The 23993-nt window shown below is 38.1% G+C and overlaps 3 protein-coding genes and 2 long non-coding RNA genes across 5 annotated transcripts; 3 read left to right on the plus strand and 2 right to left on the minus strand.

The window, feature by feature from the left end:
* The first annotated feature begins 758 nt into the window (after positions 1–758).
* On the plus strand, positions 759–1650 carry LOC138137895 (transcription elongation factor SPT4-like). The gene is made up of 4 exons (XM_069057488.1): positions 759–1046; positions 1099–1202; positions 1332–1387; positions 1439–1650. The coding sequence occupies exons 1-4, from the start codon at positions 978–980 to the stop codon at positions 1555–1557; spliced, it is 348 nt and encodes a 115-aa protein (XP_068913589.1). The 5' UTR covers positions 759–977; the 3' UTR covers positions 1558–1650.
* LOC138137894 (tol-Pal system protein TolA-like) lies at positions 1592–12666 on the minus strand. Its single transcript, XM_069057487.1, has 4 exons — positions 12612–12666; positions 11313–11552; positions 3171–3335; positions 1592–3114 (listed from the first exon to the last, which is right to left on the minus strand). The coding sequence occupies exons 1-4, from the start codon at positions 12649–12651 to the stop codon at positions 1862–1864; spliced, it is 1698 nt and encodes a 565-aa protein (XP_068913588.1). The 5' UTR covers positions 12652–12666; the 3' UTR covers positions 1592–1861.
* On the plus strand, positions 5976–8460 carry LOC138137896 (uncharacterized). The gene is made up of 3 exons (XR_011161912.1): positions 5976–6100; positions 6181–7849; positions 7905–8460. It is a non-coding gene; the product is annotated as an uncharacterized lncRNA (long non-coding RNA).
* Positions 12667–15759: 3093 nt separating the features above from the next.
* LOC138138400 (uncharacterized) lies at positions 15760–16839 on the plus strand. Its single transcript, XR_011162024.1, has 2 exons — positions 15760–16115; positions 16169–16839. It is a non-coding gene; the product is annotated as an uncharacterized lncRNA (long non-coding RNA).
* Positions 16840–19135: 2296 nt separating this feature from the next.
* LOC138138599 (uncharacterized) lies at positions 19136–23470 on the minus strand. Its single transcript, XM_069058586.1, has one exon. It carries the CDS (start codon positions 23468–23470, stop codon positions 19136–19138), a length of 4335 nt encoding a protein of 1444 aa, XP_068914687.1.
* Positions 23471–23993: the final 523 nt, after the last annotated feature.

Here is a 23993-nt window from a genome sequence, read left to right on the forward strand (position 1 = left end):
GTTGAGCCCAACATGAAAATTTTGGTGAATAAAGAAACGTGTTTTCTTAAGCTCAACATAAATCTAACAGTAATAGAACAACGTTTTGGTAGAAAACTGATTCGACCGATTGATCCATCGATGAATTTAAAAACGCTCTCTTAGTCAAATCGGGTTCGCGCAGAGCAAGCAACTTTGAAAGTCAAAGTCACTAGCTTTAGCTTTAATACCAACAGAAAATCAGATTTTCATGGCTTGCTTAGATGCACATTTATATGAAATTGAGTATAGTTCTTGCACTTCCACAAGAGAATTTTTCGCTGGTAACTTCCAGGTTTTCGTTCCAATGTATTGTGGGTTGCATTTTCAATTCCGCCGGGAGCCGGGCTCATTATCACTAGTGAAATACCCGTTAATCTCTGCCCGTTATATGTATACGGGGTGATTCACTAAGTGATCGGTCGGCACGTTGACCTCTGTATTTTACTCTTTTTTCAATTAAAAAATTATTTTTAAATAAACTAGGCAAAAATGAATAGGGAATTTTTCCTTTTTTGAATTTCTTATAAATACCGTTTAACATTTGTAATGAAATGTGTTACAAATATATTAATCTACACATTAAATGTAATGTTTCAAGTACTTGTAACATTTTAAATTTATCTTGTGTTTAAGAATACGTAGGAGGATTGGGGCAATTATTTTGCTTTCCAAGAAAAATTGTGGAATTCCCTATTCATTTTTGCCTAGTTTAAATCACAATATTTAACAACTCTGTTCCATGTTCCATGCTACGCCCTGAAATCACACCAAAATATGATTAAAATTTAGTCTCCTATTTAATTTTGATCATTTACAGTTGGCGAACCCGAAAAGTGACAACTCAACAATCAATATGGTCACGTGATGACTTTTCGGCAAGGGTCATGTAAACAACGGTAGTGACGGTAGCGAAAAGTTGTTTCCTTCATAAACACGATAACATTTAACTTAAAACCATGACTCTTGAGACTATGCCCAAAGATTTAAGAGGGCTGCGAGCTTGCTTAGTGTGTTCCTTAATAAAGGTAAGTCATTTAAGACTTGTAAGCTGTAAATTGTTAACCTCACTTTTTGTAGTCTTTTGATCAATTCGAGTATGAAGGGTGTGATAACTGTGGTTTTCTTCGCATGAAAGGCAATCGTGATAATGTATACGACTGCACAAGTTCTAATTTTGATGGGTAAGTAGAAAAAAGTGCTTTTATAATTACTGATACTGCCATAAGGGTTGTTCGTATCTATAATACGACATAATCTAGAACCTACGCCATTTTATAAGATTTTTGTGGGTAAATAGGACTTTGTTTCAGAATGATTGCTGCTATGAGTCCTGATGACAGTTGGGTTTGTAAATGGCAAAGGATAAGTTAGTAAAAGTCCTTATCCCTTGATTGGATTTTATTTTCATCTTTCTTAGATCGATTTTGTAAAGGAGTGTATGCGATATCGGTATCAGGGCGTCTTCCTGCAAGCATAATAAGAGAAATGAAGAGTCGGGGAATTGTGTACAGGCCCCGAGACACAAGTCAACGATAGTGCGCCTCAATTTTTATACATTTAACTTCACTGATTGTAATTTAATTGATGTATCTTTATTCACAAGCTTAAATACATTATACAAAATTCAAAGTTGACTTATTTATAAAATATTACAATTTTACACAACATTAAGTGCAACGTAAAGATAGCAAAATAGCCGCGTATCTTTTATAAAAATATAAACATTGACAGGTTTTATCCCTAAGTAAGAAGGCACAACAAAAACGAGTATTCATATTGGACGAAACGACGACCGTCGATTTCCTAATCTACGAAAGCGATTGCAGGTGTATTTCCTCGCTTACAAAAGCCGCTTTCCGAACAGCCCCGTCGCGATGTTGTTGGTTTCATCCAGCCCTGCATGCGCCCTCTTGTTCGACTCGTCTGCGTCGTGTCTCAAACTCTCCCGCGTGTTATCCAAGAAGCTTCCCAGTTCGTGGAACTTGTTGTCGATGGCCGTTCCCGTCTCTCTCAGTTTGTTATCTACAGTGTTTTCTAGGTTATGAACGCCTGTCTGCAGGTCCTGTTTTTTCGCGGCCGCAAAATCGCCCACATCTTTTGCCTTCTGGGTAACCGCCTCTCCCACGTTGTGCACTCCTTGCCCCAACTGTTGCTTCTTCGCGTTGGTGAAGTCGTTGATGTCGTGAACTTTCTGATCGACTGCCTCACCGAAAGCTTTTCCTGCGTTGTGCACGTCTTCTGTCACCTGCTTCTTCTTGGCTTCGCCGGCTTCGGTCGATTCTCTCAACATGTTTCCTACGGCCCTTTCGGCATGTTGCGCTTCTTGGATCAATTGTTTCTTCTTGGTGTCAGCTGCTTCGCCCGTTTCTTTCCATTTATTCTCGACAGCTTTTCCGACATTCTGTACTCCTTCATCGAACTGTTTCTTCTTCGCTTCGGCCGCTTCTCTGGCTTCTTTCGCTTTACGGTCGACGGCCTCTTGCGTCTCTTTCAATTTACCCTCGACGGCTTTTCCGGCGTTTTCCACCCCTTCTGCAACTTCCTTCTTCTTAGCTTCTGCCGCCTCTCTCAACTCCTTGGCCTTTGCATCGGCGGCTTCTTTCGCTTTTTTTGCTGCGGTTTCGGCTGCTTCTCTGGCTTCTCTAGCTTTAGCTTCGGCTGCTTCCCTGGCTTCTCTACCTTTAGTTTCGGCTGCTTCCCTGGCTTCTCTAGCTTTAGCCTCGGCTGCATCTCTCGCCTCTTTAGCTTTAGCCGCCGCTGCTTCTCTGGCTTCTCTAGCCTTTGCTTCTGCACCTTCTCTCGCTTCCTTTAACTTGGCCTCAGCTTCTTTCGCTCTTTTGTCAATAGCTTCCTGTGTTTCTTTCTTTTTACTTTCGAGTCCCTTTTCCACGTTCTGAATACCATCCATGGTATCTCTCAATTTACATTCAACGGCTTTCCCCACATTTTGCATTCCCTCTTCCAGTTGCTTCCTTGTAGCTTCAGCGGCTTCTTTTCCTTCCTGAACTTTCTTATCAACAGCGGCTCCAGTTTCATGAAGTTTATTATCGATGTTTTCACCCGTCTTGCTCAAGTCTTCGTCTAATTTAGTCGCTACAAAACACAACAGATTGAACACAGATCCTTCTCAATTTAAAAAAACAACTCACCAGCACCCTTTGCAACATCTTTGACATCTTCTTCAGTCTGTCTATAGAACTGGCTTGTCTTGTTAACTCCATCTTCGATTACGTCTTCGGTTTTGTTAACTTGCTCATCGGCAGCTTGTGTCACTTCTTCTTTCTTGCTTCGGCCGAAAAGTTTTCGGAGCGAGGCTGCAATAAGGCCGAATAACAGTGAGATGCAAAAATAAAAGAGGTCTAAGAATATATTTAAAGGAGATTCTACTGGCAATACATTCGAAGGAGACGCTAGTGACACGATATTCGGAGGAGAAGATAATGGCGGCACTAGTGTCGAAGGAGAAGATAACGGCGGCACTACTGTCGAAGGAGAAGGTAATGGGGGCACTAGTGTCGAAGGAGAACGTAATGGCGGCACTAGTGTTGGAGTAGAAGGTAGTGGCGGCACTAGTGTCAAAGAAGAAGGTAATGGCGGTACTAGTGTCAAAGGAAATGGTAGTGGCGGCACTAGTGTAGAATGTTTCTTGCTTTGGCCGAAAAGTTTTCGGAGCGAGGCTGCAATAAGGCGGAGTAGAAGTGAGACGAAAAAATAGAAGGGGTTTAAGAATATATTTAAAGGAGATGCTAGTGACAGTACATTCGAAGGAGACGGTAATGGCGGCACTAGTGTCGAAGAAGAAGGTAAAGGCGGCACTGGTGTGGAAGGAGAAGGTAACGGCGGCAGTAGTGGCGAAGGAGAAGGTAGTGACTGCACTAGTGTTGAAGGAGAAGGTAACGGCGGCACCAGTGTCGAGGGAGAAGATAATGGCGGCACTAGTGTTGAAGGAGAAGGTAATGGCGGCACCAGTGTCGAATGAGAAGATAGTGGCGGTACTAGTGTGGAAGGAGAAGTTAGTGGCGGCACTAGTGTAGAAGGAAAAGGTAGTGGCGGCACTAGTGTCGAAGGTTTCTTGCTTTGGCCGGAAAGTTTTCGGAGCGACGCTGCAATAAGGCGGAATAAAAGTGAAAGGAAAAAATAGAAGGAGTTTAAGAATATATTCAAAGGAGATGCTAGTGACAATACATTGGAAGGAGATTCTACTGATAATACATTCGAAGGAGATGCTGGTGACACAATATTCGAACGAGAAGGTAATGCCGGCACAAATGTCGAAGGAGAAGGTAATGGCGGCACTAGTGTCAAAGGAGAAGGTATCGACGGCACTAATGTCGAAGGAGAAGGTAATGTCGGCACTAGTGACGAAGGAGAAGGTAATGTCGGCACTAGTGACGAAGGAGAAGGTAAAGTCGGCACTAGTGTCGAAGGAGAAAGTAACGGCGGTACTAGTGTGGAAGGAGAAGGTAACGGCAGCACTAGCGTCGAGGGAGAAGGTAATGGGGGCACTAGTGTCGAAGGAGAAGTTAGTGGCGACTTCATTTTCGAAGGAGATACTAGTGGGAACACCATTGCGACTGGATTTGTGACTAACGTTTGGTTTAAAAAAATTATGAATTTATTAAAGAGATAAAAATTTATCGCTCATGCCGAAAAGAGCTGATGTCAAAGTTGTTCTGGAACCGTAAGGTTTTCGGAGATATCTTTAAAAACACATTATTTACCAACCCGATCATATGTTCAATTAAACAAATTAAGCAATTAAGTATTTAAAACAAAGCGAAGGTTAACAGATTAAACTTTTTTTTGTTACATTGCAAGATGTAATATGTAATTGATAATAAAAATATTGTCCTTTTTTAATGAGATATTATTTAATATTTTTTGTATTTATTTATTTTTCAATTAGTTACAGTAAATATATTGCGTTTCGTCAGTCAGAACTTAATAAACTGTAATGCACATTAGAAAAAACGTGTTAATCTGCTTAGTTAACCTCTACCTGACTACAGTTAACAAAGAAGTATAAATAGAATCCAAAATATTTATTCGGTGTAAATAAACAGTAAAACACGATAGAATGTACTTAGGAAGCAGTTGCGATTATTCTCGGTATGTAACAGTTTGTCACATTTTATTTAAAAACATTATTGTTAGTCACGTTATGACTGACAATGATTTCTTTTTCTTATAAACGTTGCACACCTCAATCGAAGTGGCTTCAATTTCATCTAGTGCTCACCCTGTTGGCAAAAAGCTAAAAATTACTTTCTATTTTCGTAAATATAATTAAGAACAAACTGAGAGCTGTTATCCATTGGGTCTGCGTCTATATTAGTTATTCTGCGTCGTAAATTCACCACGCATCAATTTTAACATCAATTGAATTCATGTTTACCTAATGGTGACAAGTACGCTCTGGGGAAATCAAACAGGTACAAACGTGAGCTAGTTTAAACTGATATTTTCCAAATTGTCACTTCTCTATCTGTTTACACGTTTTGTAGTTAAACGGAAGAAGCTGTAACTATTGTAACAGAATAGTCAGAATCGACGTGTGTCGGGAAACTTCAATTGCTAATGAGCAAATGAGGACAAAGTACAACATTAATAGAATTTATTGATTTTATTTTTATGACCTAGTGATAGCCTTTGACCAAAGAATAAATGTTTAAACCGACAGACTGTTATATATGGCAGAAAAACAACTTTTTAAAATTCAATTTTTGTTGTTCTTCAGTGATTCATTGTTTACGATGACATAATCCTTGGAAATGCTTATTACACATAATAATCGCGTCTGCAACAAAATGTCAAATAATAAGAATGTGTCAAAAGTGGTACACAGTTGATGCAATTATGTATGTATTGTTATTTTATTTTGATAAATTTTAGAGATAATGTAGGTACTTGAGACTAAAAATAAATTAATTCATCGACAACAGTTGTGACCATTTTGAATTCACCGTTTGTCAAGTTCACAATAACAGTTTCTAACCATAGGTACTACAGAACCGAAGAACTATTGAAGTTAATTAACTACCTACTTAGGTTGCATTATGATGGCGCCATTACACTGAGGGTAGGTACTTAAGTCATTTGCGCCACTAGGGTGTTCAGTTTATTGCTTGGCTTAAGAAGTACGTCACCTCAAAGTTTCAGGAGGTGAATGGAACGTATGTAACAGTTTTCCTTGAAATTCTTCAATTTTCCTTGTGTGGAAAATTTTACACTTCCTTGAGAATGAAAAACAACCTAGGATAAATATTTACAATAATAAAAATAAGTGAAAAAAGAATATAAAAGAATACGTCTACTCAAGAGTTTACAGTAAATTTACAATAAATTGTTATAATAATCGTCCTACTGGTGTCTGTTTACTTGGTCCGCTTTATTATTTTATTTAATTTCCTTGAAAGCCTGAACAGGAATAGAATTCGAACAGAATTCAGCTTCGTATGTGTGAGGAAGAGCTACATCTAACTTTAAAATTTAAATTCTTTTAAAAAGTCTTTGGATATTGTCCAATTTAAGCTTATAAAATTTGTATATTGAATGCCAAATTGTTGTTCCATATTTCAGACGAAACGGGACCAAAGCAAACAGAATGTTTCGACACAACAGTATGAGAGTGTTTTGTATTTCTAATGAAAGCTATTGTAACTAGCATATTCCAAATCTAAATTTAGGAAATATAACACTTAAAATAATTTAGATAATTTTTGATTTTGCAATTGGATATACCGGGATATCAAAAATTATCTTGGTCGAAGGTGGTCATGGATTTTCAAATAATTGTCGAAGCATTTGTGTCAATCATTTTTTGAATGTCAAAATCTGTCAAACAATTTTCTTTTTAATTTTTTTCCACGCTTTGCAGTTATGCCGCAGGATTTTTATGCATGCATTACAAATTGTGTTGGTGTGTTTCGCGAAACTGGCTCTGTGACTCATAAAAAAAAGGTGCTGGTAGGCCAATCGTTCGCATCGAAAAAATCGTCACACCAAAACATTGAGCTAACATTTACCTGAAATAAATATGACAACATTGCATAACCAAGAGTAAACAGCTGTTGACGTTAAATCGTAAACTGTTTAGAGAAATGGATCCAAGAAATGAACAATTTCGCCATGATAGAAAATTTGCAACGCAAAAAATCGTGAAATGGAAGAACAATAAGTGAATCGAACAAGAAAAGAAAAGATGTTCCCCCGTTCTGTCTCTGAACACGATGTTGCTAAACTTTCATATACAGAGTGATCAACAAGAATCGAAATCAGAGCAAGCGTTGCAAATTATCGGTCAGGTCGTAGCAAAATCATATGCACATAAGCGGTCAAAACATGGGCGTAGACAATTTATGGTCTCAAACGCTACTTAATAAAAATGATACTTTATGAATTTTAGACGTTGGAATTATAATTGTGCATTTTATTATTATTATAACATAAGGGAAACAATTTATAAGATTAACAAGAGCAACATTTGTAAGAGTAAGTAAATTATCATCTTTATTGCCAAACGCGACGCTACTGGTACGGAGATGCTTCGTTGAAATGTCACATTTCAAAATTCAAGGTTGTTGTTGTTGACAATTTAAGTGATTTAACCTAGAAAACAAATCTTCGATTTCGGCAAAGTTTACAGACGTTTATTGAAGTTGTAAGCAATAATTATCCCAGAGTAAGTTGTAAAATGGGTTTTACCATTAAAGAGAAGGCATTTTTATTAGATTATTTTCGAAAGAGGGTGAAACAAGAAAGTGAAGACTGGCCTTACTTTGTACCCCCTTACACTGAAGAATTTCAAGCCAAATGTCTGAACCTGATGGTATTGGTTATCAACAAGTTTATCAATGTCTTAAAATTATAGTGCCTAATTTTAGCAAATCATAACCCATCATTAAGAAGAAGTCAGGTCAGTCCTTAGTTCAAATTTTAGAAATGGTGCAAAATGTACAACAAATTATCAAGGAACATCCCTCAACTTCCATAAGGCGTTTAAGACAACAAGTTAAATTGTGTTATGGCACTTATCAGAAATTTTTTAAGAAGGATATTAATTTGTTTCTCTTTGTGTGTTGCAAGAAATAAAACCCACACATTACCCTAAACAAATTGACAGCTTCATAAGGGTTTTTGAAATTATGAGAGGCGAGTTTGATTCTGCCTGGACCACAATGGAGAACATTTTGAGCAGTTTTTGTGAAAACGTATTTTTTGACCTTGGAGTAATTTAAATGTTTTAAACACTCCTAGAAAAGATACGAGTAAGTTCTCAATTACCCAAAAATTAGAGAATAATAACTTTTACACTTTTCTTACAGAAAACAACAAAACAAAGAATTGTGAAAAATAATTATTTTTAAAATTTTGTAACTCAAGATTGTGCCTTATGAAGGAATTTTGTGTAACTGTGTGTTTTTTCCTTAATCAATAATAATTAATCATAACTTGCTTTTAAATCTATTATTCATGAATTACAAACAAATTATAAAGGCAATTAATGATAGATTTTTGAGAGGTAGGCAACCAACAAAACGAGTGTCCACAGCAAGTAAATAAAAGCGGCTGATCCATGATAGAAATACGTTTCGATAAAACAAAAGATGAGGTAGCAGACTTGATTTGGTTTCTTGTTGATCACTCTGTATAATCTGGCCGCAACGATTCCTACTACAGCGTGATCAACAATGACTGAGTCTGTTGGCAATGAAACAACTGAAAAATATGTATTGCTGTTTTTTTGTCTCGTAATTGGTACTGACGGGATGTTTTAACTTGACAAGACATTTAAAAACAAATAGGTTATATTGGTTATGTTTATGCTATTCTCCGTCCAGTGAGACATTGGGGCATTTTAAATTGTAGACTTGTAACCCAACACTACAAAATGCACTAGAATACATTATTTAGAGCATAATTTCAGGGCAAAAAATGTTACTGTTTGAAGGTAAATAAATAAATAATTTACGCTACGCGTAGAATTTAGTGATTATGTCAACCAACCTCTCGCTGGACAAACTATATAACAAAAATGAACCTTCGATGGTAAATTTCAAATCTGTCTGTCAAAGCTGACAACCGGAAATGCGTTTATATTACAGTGGTACCAAAATCATTCAAATTTTCATTGTTACCAACAGATTCCCTCATTCTTGATTTTAGGTAAATCAGATTAAACGCTATAATTTTCAATTTCTGAAATTTTTATTTTGAGTTTAGGAACTGTGGCTAAATTTTGTAAAAATATGAATTAAATTGTGTTTTTCTATTAAATAAATTAACTGAAGTTTTAACTTTGTTAATTTATTAATTTGGATCTAGACATCAGACTCGATTAAAAACACAATAAAAATCCATCTACTGATCCATCCACCTTAATGAACATAAAGGGTTGAAGAGTCGATTGTGAATGAACCACTCGTCTTAAAAACACTGATTTTTCAAACTGCGGATTAAGAACACAAAGAACAGGTGATGAACCGCTCGACTGATTTTTCAATCTGCATATTAAAACCACGGAAAATGTGAGGTTAGATTTAAACAGCTGATCAAAGTTGTATAATACGTTCACAATCGACTCTTCAACGCCAAATTTAAAAAAACACCCGTTATTTTCCTTATGAGTACATTAAAATAATTCTTATTTGTATCCAAAAACATGTGTCGGAAAATTTTAGTACTTCATTTTTATTTTTATTTAGTACTTAATCACCAGTTAAATTCTTACGAACCGCCACTGGTACACAGTAATTTTAAAATTCTCACAAAAACTGGCTAAATTAAAAGTCCTGTCGATCGACCTTCAATATTTCAATTAGGACGGAATGAAAAGAATTATGAAATCATATCCTATTTAGGTGTTGCGTCTTTAGTTTAAAAAATTAGTCAACCTTTCTTGGAATTGCAAGAATACTATTCAACTGACTTCATTCCCATTCACCCAACTTGCACATCTTGATTGCGAAATACCGAATCAGCTGAAGCTAAAAACCAAAATCTATCTCCTCTCCAAATTTTATTTTTGATTTTTGGTTTATATTTTGGTACGTTGTAGTTGAACAAACTTGATTTTCCCCGAACACAACTCTCATCACTTCCTAAACCATTTCTATTTTTAGCCGGTAAATATGAAAATAAATGTGTTATTTTCAAAGTGCAAATCCTTGATTTTGTCCTTGCGTGTCCAGCAAAGACCATTTTAAATTAATATTAGTGCCGAAAATACACTACCGAAATTTCACGATCAACAAACAAATTGTCTTAAAATTAGAATGGAACATAGAAACAAAAGTACAAAGAACAGCGTCACAGTTTTGAAAACGTTTCTCTTCCAAAATTAACTCCGATTAAGCGGTCGAAATAGATTTCGCTTCACCCCAAAGAACCGCAACTTTTCGTGCAAAAAAAAGACAACGGTTTTGTGTCAGGGCTAAATATAATTTATCCGTGTTTAAAGATTGCGCAACAGATTATCATCGCATTTCCATAACATGAATTCGTGTGTTTCTTCGCTTTTGGGAAAATTTGTGTGGAAAACGCGAAGCATACCTACCACCTGATTACCAAAACAATCCGCTCCTCGACATATCTGTACGATTGTGTCATAGTTAATTATTATTTATTCCAAGGTTGAGTCAAACGTTACTTTTCGTGTTAAAGTTCCTTGAGAGTGCGACCCTAGTGATGATGTCATTCCTGATTCGCAGGAAAATATCATGAATTCTGTCCGATCGAAGTGGGCTGCAGTGATTCTAGCGGCCCAAAAGTAATTGGCTTTATTTTTAAACGAGCTATTTGAGAATAGGGTCGACGAACGATATTTTTTAATTGTTTATTATGTAAGTGCGGTGTTTGATCGACCTAGAAAGCGAGTCGGAGATTTTTCGAGTCTGGTGGGAACCTGCACACAAAATAATAAAACAGACGGATCTGCGTCGCGCTAATAGGACTAGGACTTAATTAGTAATTAGGTAGGAGTGATAAGAGTGCGGTTTGTGGCGTGATAAAATCGAACATTTCAGGAGTTGAACGCAGTTAGCCCACGCCGAATAAATTTTCCGATAAACAACAATTCCAGATTCTAAAATTACAACGAGCCTCGATTCTTGTTGGTGCGCTTCAAAATTTTTCCTTGTCTCGACAATGAATAATTTGTACGAAATTGATTTTCTCCGACTTTGACCCGAGCCTTGGTCAACACGAAACGACGTAATAGATGCAATCGATAAGTCGTCTGGCACCGTTGTAATAAATTATTAATCGTTTTGAACACTTTTTGGGGCACTTACCGGTGAACGATGACCACATGTTGGCAGGTGCAAGTGTTGACTCACTAGTCACTGTGCTTCGATGGATGCAGAGTTTTGCGTTGTCTGTGGAAGGAAGTGCACCGATGACTAAACTCGTTGGGCGTTGAGCAGTAAACTCCTGGCACCTATGTAGGTCCTCTCTGCGGTTGCCGGTCTTCTCCTGCACTGTCTCCTTGACATTGCGCGTTATGTTCCCCGATAATAACGGAAATTCATTAACTGGCACAAATAATTGTTGATTCAATATCGAAAAATATTTAGGTGTTGGGCAATGGTGACCGATCTGGCATCCATTTCTCGTGTTTTGCTTTCAGCGAGGACGTTTCTAATTACATTCAGAAATGAGATCATACATTTGAAATTTGGTGTAGGTTTTTGCAATGCGGTCATTCGTAATATGAACGTTACTGCTGTTACTGCAAACAAAAAAATCTCGCAACCGAGTGTGATTTTGTTTTGGCTTAATTTTCATACAAATTTATCACATAAATAAAGATCTGCACATAACACATGTTTACTTCTTAACTATCAATGGCTGAATTGTTACTGAAAAAGAATTACTTGAATCAAAGAGACGAATAGTTCATTTGGAAGAAGAAAATTATAAAGGAAAAATTGCTTCACTGTTTTTATTTTTTTGAAGTGAAAACTTCTTTAGGCGCACTACATACATTTTATTCCCGGGCAGTGAATTAGTTTCATGGGACACGGTAAAATCGTAACGCAGCACAAGCGAAAATCGTTCGCAGATCAGCGCAAATCGTCCGCAGAACGACACGGTAAGCTAAAAGCATGGGAGTCGAGATTTTTTGCGGAGCGAACGAAAAACAATCAACTGTGCGTCACTTGTCAGTTTTCAATTTTCAGTGATAATTGTGTTGTGACCTGACTGACCTCAGTGCAGAGCTGCAGGAGTAACTGTATATAATATATACAGGATATTTCACGAGTGATAATAAGCCTGACGTAATTTAAAATGCAACCCACACTATATTTCCGAAAAAAGCTGGCTACTGTCATTAAAATGTCCGGCTTTTTTTGAAAATGTATTGTGGATTGAATTTATTATTCCGTCAGGCGCATTATCACTCGTGAAATACCCTGTATAGTTTTATATAATATAAACGATAGACACGACAAATATTGTAAGTTTACAGATGAATGTAGGATAGGATTTAATACGTAATTATGAATTTATGGCTTCAACAATTCATTTATTGGAAAAATTTGTGTAGTAAAATGTGAAGAGGAAAATGGACAAATTATCATAATACTTACAGGGTATTGCTATGAAAACTTGTGTTGTGTTCAATATCATCAAGAAAATAAAACTTAAACATCCAAACCTAACCTCACAAATTTAGCCAGAGTGTACCGCTGATGTTTATTTAAAAACAGCATTGGATTTAATAGCTATTAAGACAACAAGGGTTTTATAGACGATTTAAAAATCGAGATCGTAGTTTAAATCAGAGCGACCGCAGGGAGCGAGGATTTAATAGATCGAGATTTTTAAACTATAAAACAGGCGTTGTCTTCAAGATTTTTTCTAACACTAACATCTTATCAGAAACTTTAATAAATTCCGAAATTATTCGAGGCGCGTCACAATACACAAAATGCGGAGGTTGCCGTGGGTACTATGGTAATAATATCAACAAATTTGGAAAAAAACAATTTTCATCGTTGAAATGTGCCAAAACGTTCCAGAAGAAATAAGAAAAAAGGGGCAATTTGTTACCAATGAAGTCTAAAAGTGCATACGAAAAGGTGTACGAGTATGTTTCGTTTCAAGGCCGGAACAATAAAAAAAAGCATCACGGAGGTAACGGAAGATGTCATTTTGGCTTTTCTTGATATGGGGTAAGCGTGTAGAACTTCATTAAAAGTTAATTCACACTACGGCAACAATAATTTGAAGAAAATGTAAAGATTGCCATTTTCGATGGCCGGGCACTTGCATTGGATGAAACAGCAGAAGTTAAAGAAGAAGATGTTATGAACGAGAGCACGAAGCTAATATGGCAATTCCAATTCAATAATTGTACTTTTCACTTTTGTGATAATTATACTGTAAAAATGATGAATAAAATGTTACTTGAATGATGTGTGTGAGCGTATTTTATGACTCTATAAGATACGTTGCTATTGACGACGTGTCTTATAGAGACAAGCGTATTTTATGGGAAACATAAGGTGTGAGCTCAAATGCACCATAGAAACAGTATAAGATATTAGTGTTAGAAAATAGTTATTTTTATATTAAGTGCGTGAAGAGAGTGTTTTTTGTGCATGAAAAGGTCTTTTACGCCGAGACGAAGGTCGAGGCATATAAGCCTTTGAATGCACAAAAACATCTTCACGCACGAAATATAAACAATATTTTTTCTATAATTGATCCAAAAATTGAAATTAAAAATTCAAATTTTTGAAGGAACTCTGAAGTTTCAATGCAGTGACCATGTTGCTAGGTAACTAATAAAAAACAGTGCGTGAAATGAAAAACAGAAATAGTCGTATGCGTGAAATTGCATTTCACACACTGTTTTGTATGGTTTCTATGGTTTCGATCTTACTAACAATGCAAAAAGAAAGACACGTAAGAAAATGACCCACTTCATGCACAGATAACTATGCGTGAATTTCAATTTTTTGAATCAATTATATAAAAATATTATTTTTCTAACACTAATATCTTATACTAACATTTTATTCCTCATTTTTACAGTAATTATCACAAAAGTGAAAAGTACAATTATTGAATTGGAACTGCCACATTAGCTTCGTGCTCTTGTTCCTAACATCTTCTTCTTTATCTTCTGTTGTTTCATCCAATGCAAGTGGCCGGCCATCGAAAACTGGCAATCTTTACATTTTCTTCAAATGATTCTTGCCGTAATGTGAATTAACTTTTAATGAAGTTCTACACACCTACCTCATATCAAGAAAAGCCAAAATGACATCTTCCGTTACCTCCGGATGCTTTTTTCATTGTTCCGGCCTTGAAACGAAACATACACCTTTTCGTATGCACTTTTAGACTTCTGGAACGTTTTGGCACATTTCAACGATGAAAATTTTTTCCAAATTTGTTGATATTATTACCATAGTACCCACGGCAATCTGCGCATTTTGTGTATTGTGACGCGCCTCAAATAATTTCTGAATTTATTAAAATTTCTAATAAGATGTTAGTGTTAGAAAAAATCTTGAAGACAACGCGTGTTTTATAGTTTAAAAATCTCGATCTATTAAATCCTCGCACCCTGCGGTCGCTCTGATTTAAACTACGATCTCGATTTTTAAATCGTCTATAAAACACTTGTTGTCTTAATAGCTATAATTATTTATGCCTTGCTCCTTATTCCTCCAAGTACTATCATCCATAATAATATACCTAATTTACTTATACATATGTAGAATACCTACATAATTACTTTTAAAATCAGTAACGAGCATCATAGAAGTTTTCACTTCTGTCGTGCGGTCTTAAGCACACGCTATTTTTTTTTGTTTAATTTCTTTAATTCTGAAATGTATTAAATTACACGACTCTTATCTTACCATAAAATATCTTCTGTAAGTAATTATTCTTAGTGTCAGTACAAGCTGATTTTTTTAAGAATAAGACATTCACATTTTAGAGACTATAAAAAATTATTAACTGATCTATTGCTGTACTCTAATACTTGCAAATGTATAAACACATAGAGATTTTCCACACGATTCTTATATTCTTTCAATTTATCCTAGTTAGATCAAATGTTCCATTCATTGGGAAACTAGTTAACAATGGATTTTTCCAAGTGAATATGTATTGTAATCAATATTATACCTTTCAATGTCAAAATATAAACATCACAGAGTTCTCCGTGTTAATTTTAAGACGTGACAACTATTGGCAAATTTTTCTTGTTTATGTAAGTTATTATTAATTTTAAAATTCGATCTGCAAACTGCTTGTGTCAATACAATCAACAGTAAAATTTAGAAGAGAAACGTATCTTTAGGCAGTTCGTAATACTTGAGTGTTCGCACGAAAAGTTCAAGCGGTTCATCTCTGGTGTTTTTAGCGTTAAAAAGGGGGACCTAATTTAACATTATTGTCGCGTCATTGCTTCGCCCCAGTCACCTCCACTTCAAAATTTTAAATGACATGTCTGTCTAAAAGAGTGACAAGTTATAATGGAAAGTTTTTGACTTGGATATTTTTATCAATTAGGAAAATCAAGTTGAGTTGGAGTAATAAAAACAAATTAATACCTAAAGTACTCAAAATCTTAATGAATAATAGCTGTTGGCAACAGTTGCCTAAAATGGCAAATTCCAAGGCGATCTACATTTACCAGGCCATGACACTGACCAAAGACAGTGTGCTATGGAATGGCCTACCACAGTCTGACAACATTGTTTCACCAACATTTAGTGAAAAAAATCGAAATCCACTAAACTTGTCATTGTATTTACATTTGTCAAATATGAGTGATCTAATTTTACGACAGTTCAAAAATGCGTAATCGCATTGTAACATATACAGGGTCTCTATAAATGATTGTCTGGTCAAGCCAGCCTTGGAAAAAAATTTTACTGTTCCGCTTTTTTGAAACCGATGCCAAATTCTAGTTCGTTTTCACGGTCACTTCTGACATTAATGACGTTTTGTTCGCGCTTGTCAGTCGAGTTTTCGTTCCATATATTCGTTTTGTCGCAGTTAATCACAGTTAATAAACACCAAAAATCTGTGTTTTTCAATAAAAATTGCAAGTACGTCCGCTTTTAGAGGTAAACAGACTGGCAAAATTTTTGAGGTTATGTTTTAATGTTTTATGTTTTAGCTTTATTTTCTTTACAATGGTTTATTCTGTTGAATAGAACACGTTCATGGTTGTTTTTTACTTTCGAAGTGGAAGGTTTATTAATGGGGAATTATCTGTTTGTAAAAATGAATTCCAGCAAAATATCCGGACAACATTCAAGATGATTGTTAATTCACATTTGGCGAATTGTGAACAGATTTTCAACAATCGGAACAATTAACAAGGGTAAATCATCAGGACGACCACCAGTGTTTGAAGTAGTCGAGGATTTGAAAGAAATGGTGGAAAAGACTCCACAGATATCCGTAGCCCATTTATCTCAACGATCTGGTGTACCACGAAGCACTTGTCACAAAATCATTAAAAATAGGCAACAACTGCATGCTTATAAAATAATGTACAAAAACTCCAACCTGCAGATTATCAAAGTTGTGTTTAATATTGTAATCGGTTTCAAAATTACCTCAATTTCAGAATTTGGAGTGCTGAGAATCTGCACCAACAATTTGTAGAGACTCCTTTACATGTTTTAAAAATTGGCGTGTGGAACTGCATTTAGCAGAAGAATTGTCAAGTGTTTAGAAGTTAATGGGGGACATTTTCAATCTACTTTATAAAAAAAATCCAATTTTTTTATCGTTATTTAGTGTTATAAATTATGTTGTTGAATAAATTTGATTATATTGAGACTTATTTGTCATGAAAAACACTGTTATTTATATTGGAAGAAAAAATGGGAGTATATACCGTATTCGACAATTCAGTCTAGGTCGTATTTATCACTAGCATAAAACAAGAAATGTGAAAGCAGACAAAAAGGCAGTATTGTATAGTGGCATACAAGGACAAGGTGTTCTCAATATTTATTATTTATCTGTTTGGATTTGTTCTCATACCAATTCCTGTACACTGTGTGGCGGTACGATGGGGGCAATAATTGTTCCCCTGTTGGTGTTGATATTAAATAATAAATACATTAATGTTAGCAGGAGCAAAACACAGTTGAAACTTGTCTCTGCTTAAAAGCCACCAACTTAACCTGAAAATATGACATTCATTATTTACCGAACAAAGCGGCACATTCAAAATTTGACAAGTTTCCATGGCTGGCTGGACCCGACAATCATTTATAGAGACCCTGTAGTTTAAAACCACCTTAGGGACAGAAAAATAACAGTGCTCATTACTGATAAAATTTCAGATGCTCTGCTGTGTTCCGGACTATTGAAACTGTTTGGTTATAAACTAACGCGAGGTGGGCATTTCCAACTTAAACATAACAATTTGTTCTCCCCATTGCCTAAATCCCATCCCATTTCTTGTAACTTGCTTCCCAGTCTCATTTCAATATTCGTTTTTAAAACCAAAAGATTTTCGCCAGTGATTGTGTCGTCATTACTAATTTTGATTATTTCTTCCCAAAGTGTAATTTCTTCGTAATTAGAAGCTATTGGAACCGCGTTTGGCACAAGTCGCTTCATTTTGTCCCCATTGATAAATAACTGTTCCGCTAAAATCTTTAGCACAAGCATGGTTACTTTTGCGAATTCTTCACTATTCGATTTTTAAAATCTCTTTCCAAATTGGCTTCGTTTCCTCATTTGATGGAAACTTAAATAAAAGTATTTAGCTACTTACGTAATTTGAAGAAAAAGACGCATAATTTGAGTTGCAATTTGATACGCAACACTTAAATGACATTTTTAATTCAGTTTGACGAATTTGACCAAGGACTTGTCAAAATTTATTTTAAATGTCTATTGGTTTCAAAATTTTTGTAACACCGTAGGTCATGGAATGGCCTACCAGGGAATGTGGCAACACAGCCAGTGTCCAGGCCTGTAACTTAAGACCGCCTTGCAAATTCGCAATTGACGAAAACCGTGATTTTTTTTAGAATAAGCCAAATTGTGCAACACAGCTAACCCCATTCAGTGAAATAGAGCGAAATTGCGAAACGAAATGTATTTTGTTTAAATGTTCACTTTGTAAGTAGAGGGGCTACATTTAAGCTCATGGATTTTATATAGTTTGTCCAGCGAGAGATTGGTTGACATAAAAATCACAAAATTCTACGTAGAGAAAGTAGTGCCTAGCGCACGTAAAATTTGAAATATATCCTTCAATCAGTAACATTTTTGCCCTGAAATTATGCTCTAATTAATGTATTCTAGTGCATATTGTAATGTTGGGATACAAGTCTAGAATTTAAAATCTCCCAATCTCTCGCTGGACGAAGTATAGACAAATGTTCACTAAGGTAACTAGATCAACACACTACGTATAGAGGTACCGCCATCAGTGATTTTTTATTTCTGTCCTTGTCGCACTGTTTCGGTTCAATTGCCTCCTACGAAGTTTGACGGATGTTTCCGCACCCAGGAGTTTGAACCTATGACACGCCAATTGCGTGTCCGGTAGGGTTTTCTTTTTACGCGTAGGGGTTTCGCACAATGTGGACCGTGATTTCAAAATAAGGATAGATGCTTCAGATTAATGCAAAGATGTATTGGTGTTGCTGGTTCTACATTTGCTTATCAACTAACTTAAAACTAACGAAAATGTACAAAAGTGAATTCGCACCCCCTCTCCGTCATGGGTAGTACGCTGGTGGTCTTTTGCAAGATGTGCACGAGCCAGATGGCGGGACTTTCCCACTATTGTGAAAGAGACCACCAACGTACCGGCACCGGGGATGATTGTCGACAGGAATATTGGAAGCGGCGTCATAAACTAAATTGGACCGGCCGCTCCAACATCCCGCCCCTCATTGAAGGCTTCCTTCAATATTAAATTTAAACGGTATATACAAATCAATTATGTATGACACATCGGTGTGCACATGTACAATTGAAACTTATGACTAAAGAACAAACGACAAAACAAAAAACAAAAAAAAAAAAAACGAAATGAATACAAACAAACAAAAATGGGTAAATAGGCACTATCACTAAAAGTTCAAAAAAGTTCGAACGCTCTCACTGGTTAACTGCACATAGAGGCCATGGGTAAAACACACACTTTGTTTATTGAGCGGGTCACTTCACCTTTTGAAGTTTTTAAAGTCACCACACGCACACAACCATCCTTTCCTGGGTGTAGGCGAACGACACGTGCCAAGCGCCATTGAAGGGGTGGTGAATTGTCTTCCTTGATGACCGCTAACTCGCCCACTTCGATGTTTGGAAGACGCTGGTTCCACTTACGGCGGGGTTGTAATTGCGTCAGGTAGTCCACGGACCACCTTTTCCAAAAATGCTGCCGAAGTTGTTCCACATATTGCCATCGAGACAGCCGGTTGATGGGCAAAGGCGTTACGTCATGCTCCACGGGGGCAGTGAGCAGATCACCTATTAAGAAGTGGCTTGGGGAAAGGGCGATTAGGTCATTGGGGTCGTTGGAGATGGGTGTCAAAGGACGTGAATTCAGGCAGGCTTCGATCTGTGTTAATACCGTGTGCATCTCCTCATATGTTAGTGATGTCAGACCAATCACTCTTTTAAGGTGTGACTTTACGGACCGGATACCTGCCTCCCATATCCCACCGTGATGGGGACTATGGGGAGGAATGAAATGCCACCGGACCGTACGATCGGCTAGCCGGTCAATTACATCGCGTTCGAATTTTTGAGACTTTAACATTTCGCCAAGTTCGGATAATTCATTACGAGCACCCACAAAATTCGTTCCGTTGTCCGAATATAAATTTGCAACGTGCCCGCGACGGGATATGAAGCGTTTGAGAGCGCCCAAAAACGATTGAGAACTCAAATCTCCGACGAGCTCTAAATGTAACGCTTTGGTCGCAAAGCAGACAAACAGGGCGATATAACCCTTTACCGTCCTTTTGCCTCTACCTCGACCCTCTTTCAGGTACACTGGACCGCCAAAGTCAACGCCGCTGTTGAGAAAAGGTCGGGCCGGTTGAACGCGATCTTTGGGCAAATCACCCATTAATTGTGACGATGTCGTCGGATTTGCTCGGAAGCATTTGAGGCAATTGTGAATGATTCGCCGCACCACGGAGCGCCCCGACATGGGCCAGTACCTTTGTCGCAGAGAGGCCAATGTAGCCTGAGGGCCGGCATGCAATAATGAGATGTGCTCCGCTTGAATGATTAATTCGGTGATTTCGCACTTGGGTAACACTATTGGGTGCTTAACGTCCGAATGAGCGCCGGAATTTCTTAAACGACCTCCGACACGTATGAGTCCGCTATCGTCGAGGAAAGGGTTGAGTGATGTCAGACGACTTTTCTTGCTGACTTGACGACCGCCTTCGAGTTCTTTGATTTCGGTACTAAACGCTTGATACTGTACGTTTTTTAAAATGATAAGCATTGATCTTTGTACTTCAGACACTTTCAAGGGACCGGTGTGCTTCGTGATGGGCTTTCGACAATTTTCCGCGAATCGTAAACAATACGACAACACGCGTTGTAGTTTGCGCAACGATGAAAATCGAGTCAAAAAATCTGGTGGTAACATTTTCTCGGAAGTTATCGCGACAGCAACCACACGTCGTTGTTCCGGCAACTCCTGATCGTTGGCGAAGTTTGGATTCGTCTGACAGTACTTCGGCCAATGCTGTGCCTCGTTTGACAACCAGGATGGCCCGTGCCACCATAATGGAGAATCAATCAATTCGCGGGGTGAACAGCCTCGTGAGATTATGTCCGCAGGATTGTCTTTGGTGTTGACGTAACTCCAGACGCAATTTTTTGTTAACACCTGAATCTCGGAAACACGGTTTGCGACGAACGTTTTCCAAGTCGCTGGCTCGGCCGCTAACCATGACAAAACGATTTGAGAGTCCGTCCAACAGCATGTCTTCGCGATGGGCAAATTCAAAGATTGTCTTAGGCTAGCAATTAACTTTGATAGCAACAACGCCCCGCAGAGCTCCAAGCGAGGGAGAGTTATTGTCTTGAGGGGTGCCACTCGAGATTTAGCGCAAAGTAACCGGGTTTGATGGGGTGTCGCGGTGTTTAAGGATCTGATATAGATGCATGCTCCGTAAGCGCGTTCGGATGCATCGCAAAAACCGTGGAGTTCGAATCCAATGGGATTCTGATTCGAAGTTACCTGCCGAGGAATCTCCAACTGATTCAATTCAGGTAAGCTGGCAATGAATGAATCCCAGGTAGTCAGGATCCTTATTGGGACGGACTCATCCCACCCAACATTTAACGACCATAGCGATTGGATCATTAATTTTGCAATTAGGATGACCGGACCCACAAGACCGAGAGGGTCAAAAATCTGCGCGGTGATTGATAAGATTCGTCGCTTGGTTACCCGATTTCCTGACTGGATCTGACATATGGAATATTTTAACGCGTCATGTGTGCAATTCCATAATAGACCTAATGTTTTGGAGTCGCCATGTTTATCGAAATTCACCATGACTTCATTTTCACTTAACGTGGGCAATAGCTCGGGGCAATTTGATGCCCATTTGTTTAACGGGAAACAGCCTTTGTCAAGGATTGCCACTACATTGTCGCGTAACGCGCGCGCTTCGCGGACCGTTTTTGCTCCAGTTAGCAGGTCGTCCACATACGTGTCCTGCATGATTGACCGCTGAGCTTCGGGATTATTTGAGCCTTCTTCCAGCGCTACCTGTTGTATGCATCGCGTAGCCAGGTAGGACGATGACGCCATGCCGTAGGTAACCGTGTTAAGCTCGTAAACTTGAACCGGATGGGACGGGTCGCGACGCCATAAAATTCGTTGGTACTTTCTGTCCTCTTTGTCCAATTGTATTTGCCGATACATTTTTGTTATATCCGCGGATATCACGATGTTATGCAACCGAAAACGCGTAATGATGGCAAAGAGATCCTGTTGTACCACCGGACCTACCATTAATTTGTCGTTTAGACTGACACCGTTAGAGGTTTTGGCCGATGCGTCAAAGACTAAGCGCAATTTGGTGGAAACACTGGACTCTTTTACTACCGAGTGATGAGGTAAAAAATACCCGTCGTTGGAGAACATTTCGCGATCTTCAATTGTTACCGGTGACATGTGATGCAAAGATTGATATTCGTCCAAGAACAATTGATAGGAAACGCGCAAATCCGGAGATCTTTTTAATCGTCTTTCAAGACCGTGTAACCTTTTCAAAGCGATGTCATAAGACGACCCTGCCGCGTTCGTTGTCACAGGTGCTGCGGGTTCCGTCAAATGGAGCAATGAGTTGTGCATTTTATTACAAATTTTACAAACTCCTGACTTGCATTGGGACGCGGAATGTGAGGTGCTCCTCAAGCAATTGAAACATAATTTTAATCTTTTGACTTCGGCGATCCGAGCCGAAACGGACAAATTTAAAAATTGTTTGCATTGATACATAAAATGGTTTTGATTGCACAACTTGCACGAGGGTTGTTGCGTAGCCAAGTTGGAGGAAGATCTCGTGAACGGCGCTTTTGATTTCTGTTGCGGATTTGACTTGGATTGAACGTCACGGTTCTTTTCGGGGTTTTTGTGAAATTGGATCGCTTCCCACACGCGACAGCGATCCTTGAGGTACGCGTACATGTCCTTTAGCGTTGGCATCGTTTTTTTGTTGGTTGTTTCCCATTCCCGCATGGTAAATGCATCTAATTTTAATTCGATTAAATGGATTATTAGAAGATCCCATGTTTCCGTCGGCGCATCTAACGTGTTTAACACTTTCAAGTGCAAATCTACCTTGTCGATAAGTTGCCTCAGAGACGCGGGAGAATCTTTTGTGACGTTAGGTAAATCGAATAACGCGCGAATGTGATTTTTTATGATCAAACGTTGATCGTCATACCTTTCTTTCAGCAAAGCAATCGCGATTGGATAATTTTCGGTGGTGATGCCTAAAGATTTGATCACGCTACTGGCTTCTCCTGTGACGCACGAATTTAAATACTGAAATTTCTGTATCGGCGACAAAGATGCGTTGCTGTGAATTAGCGAATCAAATCTCTGATAAAATGAGAGCCACTGCTCCCAGCTTCCATCGAAAGAAGGTAAACTCATAGTCGGAAGCGCTACCGGTACGAAGTTCGGATTCGTAACCGATATATTCGAATGATGAGTGTTTCCGTTTGGCGTTTCCGATTTCGCGGCGTCCAGAATTTTGTTGACGCGAACCGCCGCTGCGATAAAATTGTTTTCGAACTCTTCGCGATAGTCGACCTGCTCGTCTACAGCATCTTCTTCAACGTGAGATTCGATTTGTTTTTGGACGCTGTCAAATTCGCTCTCTAAGCTTTTAAATTTCTCAAATTTCATTTTTAGTTGATCAAAATTCGGATTTTCTTGGTTGAGCTCGTCGACCATCGAAACAAACTTTGTGAGGCGGGCCTTCAATGCCCCTCTGGATTTGATTAATGCAGCTAATGATAGCTCAGGCATTTTGAAAGTTATGTCCGAACGTTATGTAATGTAACCAACCGCCTTAATGACTAAATTCGTTCTGACTAAACGATGGTTTTTACTTCAAACCGCAATTTGAGGTATGCACACAATTTGGAAGGTTGGTGAGTGATAAGAAATGTGGATGAGAAGGAAGCCACTGACCTGCACTTTCCTTTGCTCTACGGGGGGTGTCGTCGCTGCCTCGGGAACCTCTGGGCCTGCAGATGGATTCGTCGCAATCTCGATTACGATCCATAGGTCGCTGGTTCATATCCGGCTCGAAGGACCAAAAAATGTTTCGGTTCAATTGCCTCCTACGAAGTTTGACGGATGTTTCCGCACCCAGGAGTTTGAACCTATGACACGCCAATTGCGTGTCCGGTAGGGTTTTCTTTTTACGCGTAGGGGTTTCGCACAATGTGGACCGTGATTTCAAAATAAGGAT

The sequence above is a fragment of the Tenebrio molitor genome, chromosome 9 (assembly GCF_963966145.1).
Source record: "Tenebrio molitor chromosome 9, icTenMoli1.1, whole genome shotgun sequence".
Taxonomy (NCBI): domain Eukaryota; kingdom Metazoa; phylum Arthropoda; class Insecta; order Coleoptera; family Tenebrionidae; genus Tenebrio; species Tenebrio molitor.

Coding starts and splice junctions, on each gene's coding strand:
- LOC138137895 (XM_069057488.1), top strand. CDS start 978: ATGACTCTTGAGACTATGCCCAAAGATTTAAGAGGGCTGCGAGCTTGC. Junction 1,047..1,098: donor TAGTGTGTTCCTTAATAAAG/GTAAGTCATTTA, acceptor CACTTTTTGTAG/TCTTTTGATCAATTCGAGTA. Junction 1,388..1,438: donor TTGTAAATGGCAAAGGATAA/GTTAGTAAAAGT, acceptor CATCTTTCTTAG/ATCGATTTTGTAAAGGAGTG.
- LOC138137894 (XM_069057487.1), bottom strand. CDS start 12,651: ATGATATTGAACACAACACAAGTTTTCATAGCAATACCCT. Junction 11,553..12,611: donor AGTTTTCATAGCAATACCCT/GTAAGTATTATG, acceptor TATTTGTGCCAG/TTAATGAATTTCCGTTATTA. Junction 3,115..3,170: donor AGATGTTGCAAAGGGTGCTG/GTGAGTTGTTTT, acceptor TGTGTTTTGTAG/CGACTAAATTAGACGAAGAC.
- LOC138138599 (XM_069058586.1), bottom strand. CDS start 23,470: ATGGTCGACGAGCTCAACCAAGAAAATCCGAATTTTGATCAACTAAAA.